General features: G+C 41.6%; 1 protein-coding gene across 3 annotated transcripts in view; it reads left to right on the top strand.

Moving 5' to 3' along the window:
• The first annotated feature begins 1936 nt into the window (after positions 1-1936).
• NATD1 (N-acetyltransferase domain containing 1) overlaps positions 1937-12226 on the top strand; it is a 115262-nt gene continuing 104972 nt past the window's right edge. Inside the window, exon 1 of one of the 3 annotated variants that reach the window (XM_031940436.1) lies at positions 1937-2375. In XM_031940436.1, coding sequence (XP_031796296.1) covers positions 2373-2375 — 3 coding nt within the window. In that variant the 5' untranslated portion in view covers positions 1937-2372. The remainder of the gene's footprint in view (positions 2376-12226) is intronic. The other 2 variants (XM_031940444.1, XM_031940451.1) reach the window with 2 other exon arrangements.

Below are 12226 nucleotides of genomic sequence, written 5' to 3'. Positions count from 1 at the left end.
CCAGCTGCCTGACCCTAGGCAAGTCACTTAACCCCAATAGCCCCCCACAACAAAATAAAATAAAATTACTACAAATCTCCCGTAGTTTCTATCTCTGTAAAAAGAGATACATAGACAGGATGTTCTGTAAAGTCTTTTCCTACTCTAAGCTTCCATTATTTAGTGGGGGGTGGGGTGGGGAGATAGAAGCAAAGCAACCATAGTGGTAGTGATAAAGCTGACATTTGAAATCCAGTACCAGACAAAAATGAAACCATTCTTGCCTTATAGGAGCTTATGTTATCTTTCTAGGAGAAGCAACTCGTACAAAGGTAATTAGCTTCCAAATATTTACAATGCAAATACAAGATTTTTCCATGGGGGAAGGGGGAAGGAAGGTACTAGGAGTTAAGGGAATCACATCCATATTTCTTCTCTGACACCTTATTCGTTCCTATACCTGATGAAAGTGGGAAGTCTGAGTTCCAGTGGCTGACTGGCAGGCAAGCACCCTGTGAGTCAGTGATAGATCAGCAAATGAAACTAACTCCTTTTTACCACCTAAATTCTTGTTTTACCTTCAACGAATGGCACTTCCTCTTGTGGGCCATCGTTTTTATTTTTCTCTACTGTAATGATACAGGAAACTATTATATGTTTGTGCTTCAGGCTCCAGGATTTGTTTGTGATGCAAATAAGTATCATGAACTAAATATAGAACTTTTATATAGGCAGACCCTGTCTTTTAAGGTCATAGGCAAGGTGTTTGCTTGTTCTGGGTAGTCAGACCAGGTTGTTAATATACCTTTGAGAATGCTTGGCCTTTTCTATTCAAAGAGCATCTAAAATTTCTCTTTAACGTGAGCAGGCATTTGCTTCACAGATTATTATTAGCACTCTTGTCTCTTAATTTCTACTCATTTTTTAAATCTCAACTTCTATTCCACCTCTCCTAAGAAGCCTTCCCTGATAGTCTTTGTCAGGTGAGAAACTGAGGGAGGAAAAAAAAAAAGACAAGAACACCATCCAGGAAGGATCTGGTCTTGCATTTGAATTCAGATCTCTCTAAACTTCAGGTCCAGTACTCTATTCCCTGGGGCACCTAACTCCCTCTTATGTAGTTTGTTTGTTTGTTTGTTTTTATGACTGATTATTTTATCTAAAATTTTATGCTCCCATAACCTGGAATCAATCGATACAATAAACATTTATTAGGCACCTATTATTTGCCAGGCGCTCTGCTCACCTCAGGAACAAGGTTCTCAGCAAACATGAATTGCAATAAATTGATGAGAACGGATTTCTTCCTCAGGTGATCTGGAGAAAAGGCATCTTTAGGTGAGTTTGATGAATAACAGTTCAAAGAATGATGTCGCCTGTCCCTAAACTTCTTAAGGAAAAAAAAAAAGTCCCAAGCTCTTAATTAGTCTCCAGAGGATAATGCCCGGGATACCGGTAGATGAGGGGAAGATTGATTTACCTGGGAAGGAGGTAGGGAGTGTTATTGAGGAGAGAAAACAGAACGATCATCTTTCTTTATAAAAAATCATTTATTTCTTATTCATTCATTCATTCACTCACTCATTCATTCCTAGCATTCATTTTTAAAATATTGAGTTCCAAATTCTTTCCCCCACCTTTAACCCCTCCCCCACCCATTGAGAAGACCAGCAATATGATAATGATCCTTTTTCATTCAACATTTCTCCTGTTTTGGCTTTTTCTGAAGAGGGTGTTTTAATAGCAAAGAAGTTTTGTGTCCAATGCTGGACATAAGGGGGGAGGGAGAGAACAACACACACACACACACACACACACCCCAAAAAAATAAATAAAAATAAATAAATAAATAGTGGGTTGGGGAGGGGGAGGGGGAGGGGTCGTGTCTGAGAAGACGAGAAAACCTAGGGATAGGTGCGGTGTCCCTTTAAGAGTCGAATGGAATGTATCAAAACAAAAAGGCCGCGCGCCCATTGGTCAGACGACCAGCACGTGAATTCACAGCTGATTTCCTGGCTTTTTGTTGCTGCTGCTGCCGCTGCCGCTGCCGCCGCTGCAGCCGCCGCCGCCGCCGCCGCTGCCCCGCTGCTCTCTGCTGTGTGTCAGTTTCAGAGCTAGCTCCTCCAGCCCGCGGCTCCCGGAGCGACCCCGGCGCGTTCCTGCTCCTGCTTCGCCCTGAGACGCCGCAGAAGGGGCCAGCACGCTGCCAGCGCCGCCCCCAGCCGCAGGCGCTTCTCCTCTCGCTCGGACCGACGACCCTCGGGAACCAGCACCCGCTCCCCCAAACCCGACCCCCATCATGGCACACTCTGCCCAGCTGAACATCCTGGAGCAAAACTGCCCCATCCAGGTGGAGCACGATCGGAAGCGGAGGCAGTTCACGGTCAAACTGAATGGTAATGTAGCGCCGGCTAAGTCTCACAAGTCTCTCTCGTCCCTTACCGCCTCCAGCCCCCTTTCTCTTTCTTTCTCCCCGACACCCCCCCAAGTCAGCACCACCACCCCCCTCCTCCTTTTCTATCTTTTGTTTGCACGGAAAGCAAGAAGCTAGCGAGCTAATGCAAAGAGTGCCCTCTAGCTAACCGGGATTGATTTTTTTTCCCTGAGAACCGAGTTGTCTCTCCTTTCTCTCTTTCTTTTTTATTATTGTTTTATTTTATTTAGCAGCAGCGGTGAGGCTGGTTATGCAATGGAATTACAGTGTCAACAGAGCAACTGGAAACCCCAAAAGGGAGGGAGGGGGATGGAAGGGAGAATCTGTGAAATGTATTGGAGTCTCCCCGCTGCTGGAAGGACAAGTAATGAGTGCTCCCAGCTGATCTCCTGTTACCATCCCCCTGTCTCAGAGATCTGTGCTTTGTTTCTACCTCTCTGCCCTCCCGTGCCAACCAGAGCCCTGTTGGTGCCTCGGTGTGCGGAAAGTGGGTGGAAGAGCACCTGCCCGCACAACTTGTATTTGTCAACAAGCTAAAGCGGTTGAGAATGTACTTGTTCTTAGGGTCGTGAGTTTATTTTCAATTCCGAGTTTTAGGTAGTGGAGAGAGAGAGAGAGATCCCTTTTCCACCGGACTGTTTTTTTTTTTTTTTTTTTTTTCCCCGAAATAAGGTCCCAGACTCTTGGAGAGCTCCTTGGAGATACTTGCACCCCCCTTCTCCTTCCCTCCCCAACCACCCTGCCCCCTTCTATATTTCAGCCTGAATCCTGACAGGTTGTAGGGTCCGAATTGCATTCTTTTCCTCTTTCAGCCCTGGGGCTACTGGTAGAAAGTCATTGAGTGTGAAAAGTTTTCTTTCTGCAATTTACACCCCGGCAGGAAAGATTATCTCTAGTGCTTTGTCTCTTTAGGTCAATAGGAGCATTTCATGGGTACATACCAAGCTTGAGTAGCTTTTGAACTCCTGATGGGAAAACCTGTACTTATGTTTAACTCTGAGAATGCTGTGTCCGGAATGAAAGGGCTTGAAGAAAGCCCAGAAAAAGCCTGGGACAGAAATATCATCTACCAAATGTGACTTTATAAGGGGTAGAAGAGCAGAGTGGGAGAGACCATAGAGAGAGGGAGGATGTCTAGCACAGACAGGGCCTTCCTTATTCACAAATAGTTCTTCAATAAATGCTTGTTGAATTGAATGAAGGCTCTGATTCTTTTTCTAAATTTAAAGCTGATATTAACGTTTCTCTTGTTCTATAAAGTTCTCACCACTTATAGACCCACCCTTTCCCTTTTTCTCTTTGAAGTCTGAAATGTGGGACTCCCTCTTCTCCACAAATTTATGACTTCATTCTTCTCTTAGAATTCCTTCACTACATGCTACACACAGGTTGGAGAGAGAAAGGGTCATAGATTTCAAACTGGAAGGGTCTGTAGAGATTACCTCTCCCCTCCCCCCCACTTATGAGGGCTAGAGAAAAATGATTTTTTCCAAAGTAGATAAAATGACAGAAGTGAAAATTTGAACCCAACACTTCTGAACAACAATCCACTGTCCTTTATACCATACTGCTGCCTTACAGTACAATAACAGATGGTCCTAAGTTGAAGTAAACTGTCCTGGTTTTGGTTTTCTTTTAAAAATAAATGTCCAAATTAGGCTTTTCCAAGTCTAATTATGGGGCTCTCTGACAGGCAAGAGTCAAGGTGAGGGGGAAACAGCCAACCAGCTCCCAGGAGATCAGAAACAACCCTATGATTCTGGTGGGGGGTTTTGTGTTTTGTTTGATTTGGGCTTTTTTGTAGTTCAAATAATCACGGTTACTTGGTAAGCACCCTAATTGTTCGTTCTAAACATATAGAGATGGCAGTCTGCTTGCTGCATCTGGTTCAAAACAATTCGGGTAGAAACAGTAGTCCGTTTTTAGACCCACAGAAATTGTAGGCAGGGATGCTAAAAAAGAAAGGAAAGGGGAGGGGGGGGAAGGTAGTTTGTTTTGTTTTTAAATTGATGCAGCCCTGGAGTTATTCCCTGGAGACAGCTTCAATCAGAGGGCCAGACTAGTTCACAGGATATTTCTAAACTTTTTCCTCCCTTTTCCCCCTTCCCCCACTCCAGACCACTAATTATAAAGTATACTCCCTAAGTCAGCCCTGGGTGAAGAGAAAGCAAGACAAATCCAGGGGGCCAGATGAGGGGTTGTTGAGAGAGTGATTAAAGACTGTGAATAAAAGGCAAGAAATCAAACAGAGCTAGCCTGGCTTGAGTCCAGAACAGAAAGATACCAAATTCTCTTTGGCCCATGTCTGACTCATTACTGCTCCTAGGTAGTGATTTAAGATTGATTGGCTTACCACCATTTGCCAGTCACTGTCCAGACCCTGCCAAAGGGCTAGCCTCTGTCCTCTAGGACCTTACAAAGCCTGGGTAACATTGGTTAAGAGCCTCCACCTTCCTGGGCCTCAATTATCCCCCGCTGCCACAGGGAAAGAAAATGATAGAGAGGATTGTGTGCTTCTGAAATGCCTGTCAAAAATACAAGGCTTCCACTGGTCTTACAGTCTGACTGTTGAATGAATGAATAGCTTGTTGTAAGCCAAGTTCTTTGTAGATCCTAAAGCAGCATTATCCCAAAATACTCAGAGAAAACCGGAGAGGACAGTTGTCTACCTAAATAATTTCAACCACTGACAATTGACTGAGTCAGCATTCCTCCCCATGCCCTTTTTCCTCTTTGGGGGAGGAACCAAGGAAGGTTGCCCCACATGGGAGTCTCCTTTGCCTGGCTTCCTGGGGGAATGGGAGCCAATTAGGCTGTGGAATTATAGAGTGTCAGAGTCGGCAGGGACCTTAGAAGTCAACCAGCCTGACCCTGTACATTTTATTTGAATTTTTTTAATGCAAACTTAATCATCAACAAATATTTCCACGTATAAAGAACAAAGAAAGCAGTTGTATATGAAACTGGCAAGTTGTTACAGACAGGTGTTTTTTTAAGACACATATGCACAGTTATGCTAATGGGCCCCCCTCAAAAAAAAAATTTAGCACAGTTTTAAACTGCTAAAGGTTAAAACTGTACTAAGTCTTTTGGAATACCCTTTGTCATTTAACAACATTAAACTGAGACTTGGAGTAGGGAAGTCACTTCCCAAAGGTAACAGTGAATTTTTGTCAGAGCCAAGAATAGAATCTGGGGTTCCCAGCCCAGAGTTCTTGCTTTTCACTAGATAATTGAAAAACCAAATCCAAGAGCTAATAAGCTGGTTTTTGCTTTTATTCAATATTCGTTAACTCTACAAGCATGAATAAAATTGGTCCTTAGATTGGAGGCCTTTGTCTAATGGACAAAATGGGGAGAAATGTCTATATTTAAAAGTAATTGACTTTTGAGGAAGATTGAGTCTCCTTCTTCCTATGTATGACTCGCATTGCTCTTGATATAGGAATTCTTATCATTACTTTTTCCTGAAAAGACATCTAGCTGGGCTTGCATTCAGGAAGACACTAGATAGCTGTCAATCAATCAATTGTGATCCTAGTTCAATTATTTAACCTCTCTCAGCTTCAATTTCATCCACTGTAAAAATGATAATAAAAGCACTAACGCCACAATTTCTAAAAAGACAATGGATATAAAAGTGCTTTGTGGATCTTAAAGCTAACATTGATATATGTTAGCTGTGACTATACTTACTAGGGAGATCTAACTCACAGAACGATAATATCTTGCCAGAGGCCCTCTTGGGAAAAGCATTAAGGATTCTTGGATCCCTTCTCTGTGTCCTGCTTCCTGGTTTCTTTGGTTGGACATAAGTAAGTTTCCTGCAGATCTGAATATGCTCACGTTTGGCCCTTGATTTTTTTCACTCATTAATTGAAAAAGCTGGAATCAATGACCCTTAAAAGGCCTCTCAGCTCTGTAGGCAGGGCCTTAGCTCAAGAAGTGCTCCCTCTAATCTGACTAGCTGTACCTTATGGTTACTTACCAGGGTGAGTCAAGATTTATGGTGGGCTGGAATGTTCTCTGGGTCTCCCCAGCTGACTGGTGGAAGTAGTATATGTGTGTACGTAATTGCCAAGGTTGTTCTTCATGTCTACTATACACAGAGCACCACCTGAGATGATTGGAGAGAAGTATGGCATAATTGATATCTCCAAAGAGCTTATAGGGTAATTGGGGAGATAAGACTGTTACTCGTGCATCTAAAAAGATAGACTAGCATCAGAAGGAGATGGTAGCTGGTCATAAGTGTCCCTGAGATACAAAGACAGTGATCCCTCCCCCCTAGAAGCTCAAAGAAAAAGATGGAAATGATGACACAGTGCAAAGAATAATAATAATGGACTTGGATTCAAATTCTGGTTCTGCTCCCTACTATCTCTGTGACTTTGAAATGAAAGGATTAAACTAGATCCCAGCTTTTTTTGTCATGGTTGTCTTTATTATAGCATTTTATTTTTCCAAATATACATAAAGATAGTTTTAACATTCATTTTTGTAAGATTTTGTGTTCCGTATTTTTTCTCTCTCCCTCCCTTATCTTGTCTCTCCCCAAGAAAACAAGCAATCTGATATAGATTATACATCAGTCCTTTTAAACATTTTCATATTTTTCATATTGTGCAAGAAAAATCAGAGCCAAAGGGGAAAAAACACAAGAAATAAAAAGTAAACAAACAAAAAGGTGAAGTAGTATGCTTTGATCCACATATTATCTCCACAATTTTCTCTGGGTACAGATGGCATTTTGCATCCCAAGTCTGTTGGAATTGCCTTGAATCATCAAATCATCTCATAATCTTTCTGTGTTACTGTGTACAATGTTCTCCCAGGTGTGCTCACTTCACTCAGGATCAGTTCATGTAAGTTTTTCTAGGCCTTTCTGAAATCAACCTGCTCATCATTCCCATATGCCATTAAATTCACATACCATAACATATTCAGCCATTCCTCAACTGATGGGTATCCACTCAATTTCCAGTTTCCTTACCACCACAAAAAGGCTTCTTAGGGTAGAATTTAATAGGGCTACCCTTGAAGACTTCCACTGTATAAGCCCAGAAGAGATAGGGAGGAATCTTCTACGCAGGAGAGATAATAAGAGTAAGAGGACAAAGGGGATACTCACACATAATTTAGGGGACAGTGATATTGCCTTAGTTCAGAGATGTCAGTCTATGCCACTGGTAATAGATAGGTGATGTTAATGTGCTTTTCTAAGTCAATATGTGGTCTGCAGGAATCCTTACATACAAATCAGTGTTCCTCCTACTCTTCCCCTCAGCCATTTTTTTCTATTTGACATCAATGCCTTAGACTTGTAAGAAACTAGAGGGCAAGCTTGGGATCATATTTCTTTTTTATCTTGGGCACAATGCTTAATAATGAAAATTGTGCTAGTGAGCATTGAAGTGCCTTGGGGTTTGATTTATAAAGGATATTAATCCCCAAAGTTTTTAAGACTGAACTAAGACTTTTGGGATACCTTGTATTCTCTCCTGGCACTTATGACTGGTAAAGATTTTGTGGATAGAGGGTTCGGCTGTCAGTGTTTGTGAAATGTGATTGTTGAGTTAAATTGAATGTGGCTGTTCCTAGAACATTGACTAGAAGCTGAGCCAGGACAAAGATTGGAACAAATAATAATGACAACTAGAAATGATTTAGACTTGATGTTGGTGGCCAGGGAGTAATTGATTTCTTCATGTGATCTGCCTATTTTGAGCAAAGGCCAAAAATTCATGGTGTCAGCACTTGAAGGAACCTGAGATTCTCTAGTAGAACATCTTCAAATTAGATTAAGTAACTGATTGAGACCCAGAAAAGATAAACGTCTTTTCTAAGGTCACATAGTAAGTTAGAAGCAGCTGGATAGAGTGCTAGATTAGAGTCACAACTGACTTCAAATCTAGTCCAAGATACTTACTAGCTGTGTGACCTCACCACTGTTTGCCTGTTTCCTCCATGGTAAAATAGGGGTATTAATAATATTAAAAATGAAATTATATTTGTAAAAAAAAATTTCAGCATAGTGTTAGTACATAGGGGTACTATATAAATTGCTATCCTTCCTCACCCAGTAGTAGAGTAGCTATAGGCCTAGAATATAAACTCCTTTAGGGCAGGTCTTTTTAAAAAAATTTTCAATAGCATTTTATTTTTTCCAAATAAATGCAAAAATAGTTTTCAACATTCATTTTTTAAGACTTTGTGTTCTAAATTTTTCCCTTCCTCCCTTATCTTCCTCCTTCCTATGATAGTAAGTAATCTGATATAGATTAAATATGTACAATTTTTTTAAGTATATATCTCCCCATTTGTCATGTTACGCAAAAAAAAAAAAAAACAACATAAGAAAGGGAAAAAACAAAAAAAAAAAAGTGGAAAAAATACTATACTTTGATCCCTATTCAGTCTCCATAGTTCTTTCTCTAGATGTGGATGGCATTTTCCATCCCAAGTGAATTGCCTTGAATCACCTCATTGTTGAAAAGAGCCAAATCCATCATAATTGATCATCACATAATCTTGTTATTACTGTGTACAATGTTCTCTTTATTCTGCATGTTTCACTCAACATCAGTTCATGTAAGACTTTTCAGGCTTTTTTGAAATCAGCCTGCTCATCATTTCTTATAGAAAATAATATTCCATTACATTCATGTACCATAACTTATTTAGCCATTCTCCAACTGATGGACATCCACTCAATTTCCAGTTCCTTGCCACTGCAAAAAGGGCTGCTTTTTGCACATGTGGGTCTTTTTCCCTCTTTTATGGTCTCTTTGGGATACAGACCCAGTAGTGACACTGGAGGATCAAAGAGTATGCAGAGTTTTACCGGAGGGCAGGTCTTTTTATGATAGCAGCTGTGGGCAAATGGAAGATACTTAAATACATTTTGATGAATAGAACCCACATCTCCTACACTATAGATTAAGGTGTTCCCCCACACCTCATTGCCCTGGCACAAGACAATAAACAGGTGTTAAGCGAATGACTAAGTGAGTTTTGAACTCAAAGAAGAGTTGGGGGGGGGGGGGTAAATAGTCCAAGTAGGCAAAAATATTTGCTTGTCTCAGGTGAGAATCCAGTCTTTTGGCCTATCATAGGCTTTTGAGTACCCAAGAGAACTGAGTGGATGGAAGAAGGATCTTGTGGAAGTTGTTAAACCCAAAATCAAGCTGGGAAATACCCTATACCTGAGGGAAACAGGGCAGACTGGTAGTTAGCAACTCATAATCTTTAGAACACTCAAGCTAGGTCAATGCAGCAAAAATTTATTAAGCCCTACTATATGCACATCCTGTGTGAGAAGTTAGGGATAGATTAAGCCAAAAGCAAAGCTTGTATTCTCCTGTCCTATTAATTAGCTGGCAGAATATTAGAGCTACAAGAAGTTGGGGTGATGGAGGACAAAGTCCTGGTCTGGGTTTAAATTCAATCTTTCACAATTGATAGAGATATGATCACAATTGGAGGTTGTTTCTTCACTTTTTAAATGGAAACTTTGATACCTGCATTATCTATATTGAGATATTGTTGCCAGGCTATTGTTTTGTAAACCTAAAAGGGCTACAGAAACTTGAGCTATTGTCAATCAGTAAACATTTAGAAGTACCTACTACATTGCCAAGAAAGCCATAACACAGTGCCTGACTGTAAGTACTGTCGAGGAAGACCTTGAACAGAAAGAAGCTGGAGTTGGTGATGAAGGTATGATTAGCATCTGGTCCACCTCTCTCCATTTGCAGGTAAGGAACCTGATAGCAGCTGTGTGACCCTAGGCAAATCACTTAAACTTGTCTGCCTCAATTTCCTCATCTGTAAAATGAGCTGGAGAAGAAAATGACAAACCACTTCAGTATCTTTGCCAAGAAAACCCTTAATTGTGTCATAGTTAGACATGATTGAATAACCACAAACCAAAATCTAAAAAAGAGGGAATTGACTTGGTGTAGCTACTTAGCTGTAGGACTGAAACTTGCATGAAGACTGTGGTTCTTCAGGTGTGAAACTGATGGCTGTAAGTAGCCTCCTTGGCTATGTCCCAGCTTATTAAACCTTGGGTTGCAGTGCTGTATGGGGTCTTGTAACTGAAATTGATTTATCAGTAAATGTTTGATTTGTATAACTATTTTACATATCTATATACCTGGGGTCATGTAAAAATTTCTTGGGCAAAAAGGGATCTCCCTGGATTATGCTATCTGATCACAGGTAGCCATACAGGATAAGTGAACCCCCTCTTTTCACTGTCTCTTGTCTCTCCCCTAGACTTTGAGGATCCCCCTTTTGGGATGTTCACATTGCAACTATTGGCATGTGTTTATTTTCTCTCCATAGTAACTGTCAGCTGCCCAGGAACGTCAATACAGGTAGAGAGAGAATCATTTCTCCACAGAGTTTCTACCTTTGCATTCCCTCCCAACCCCACCCTACAGCAAGCAGCTTGTGTGGGCACTTCTCCAGGACCTCTGGTTCCCTTCATTGCCAGAACCTGGTTTTTTTTTTTTTTTTTTTTTAATTTGTTTGTTTGTTTCGCCTTCCTGCACACCCACCTACCCTAGTAACTTCAAATTGGTGTTTCAGTTCATCACCCTGCCAGATTGAACAGTGTGACTGGCAGGCTGGGTGGAAACAGGAATGAGAAGGAATGGCTGATTAAGCCAGGTTTGAGAGGTACAGGGAGAGACCCTGCCTTTGTCAAGGAGATAGCCTGGGGGATGGGGAAGTGGGGGAGTGGATAGTGAGCTGAGGTTGTGTAAAAGTTTCTTGGGCGGAAAGGGGGGAAAGTTTAAGAAGCCTTGTGACTGAGGATGTGTGTGTCCTTTTAACACCTGCAAATCCCCCTACAAATGTTAACTCATTTAATTCTCACAACAATCCTAAAAAATAGGTGCTATCATAATCACCATTATTTTAGTTGGTGCTGTTAACCTGGTTTTACTGAAAAGGAAACTATTGCTGCAAAACAGGTTAACTGACTCACCACAGCTAGTGTGTGTCTGGGACAAGATTTGAATTAAGGTTTTCTCAATTCTCTACCAGGACACATAAGTGCTTCATTTATTTTCCCACTAACCCTTATGAGTTAAGCATCCTAGATGTTTATCACACAGCTTTAAGATGCAGACAGGTGACCTCATTGAGCTACTTCTATCAATTTAGTTGAACATTTGATGGCTGTTTAAAGAATTTCTTGGGGGCCCTTTCAGGATGCAGTCCAGAGGTTGCCAGTTGGTGTGGATGTGTCAGATGGGCAACCTGGCCCTAGGGTCAGATCTCTGACAGATGAGGAAACAGGTTAAGGAAAAGCTAGTACATAGTCTTCTAAACAACAGATCTTTTTAAACCATAGTTTAAGAAGCTGGGTTCTAATATAGTTAGTAATGACAATCTTAGTACTTTTAAGCTAGTTTTCGGTCCTTTTTGAACATCCTAACCACTTTGAGAGATGGGGGGGTGGGAATTATTCTGGCCACTTTACAGATGAGCTGGTTAAGGTCAGAGTGCTGGACCAGAATTCTCTGGATCTGTCCCATCAGAGGCTCCTGCTTTGTAGCCAGGCTGAGCCTGGTTCCAATGACTTCTACCCAGTCTGAGGAGTGGAGACTGGCTCCCCACATGCCACGGTGTCAGCTGGAGAGGAAATGAAGCTGCCCTGTGGTGCTTCTGATTCTGTCAGACCCACCAAACCTGGGTCATACCCACAAAGATGGGAGGGTGAGATAGCTCTATCAGAAGGACACAGCTGCCTCTGTGGCTCTCCTGCCTCACATAGGAGGGAGCGTTTAGAAGCCCCAAGAA

This window comes from Sarcophilus harrisii, chromosome 1, assembly GCF_902635505.1.
Source record: "Sarcophilus harrisii chromosome 1, mSarHar1.11, whole genome shotgun sequence".
Lineage (NCBI taxonomy): Eukaryota > Metazoa > Chordata > Mammalia > Dasyuromorphia > Dasyuridae > Sarcophilus > Sarcophilus harrisii.
Note: the sequence above shows the minus strand (reverse complement) of the source record. Positions and strands in the feature narration are given on the sequence as shown.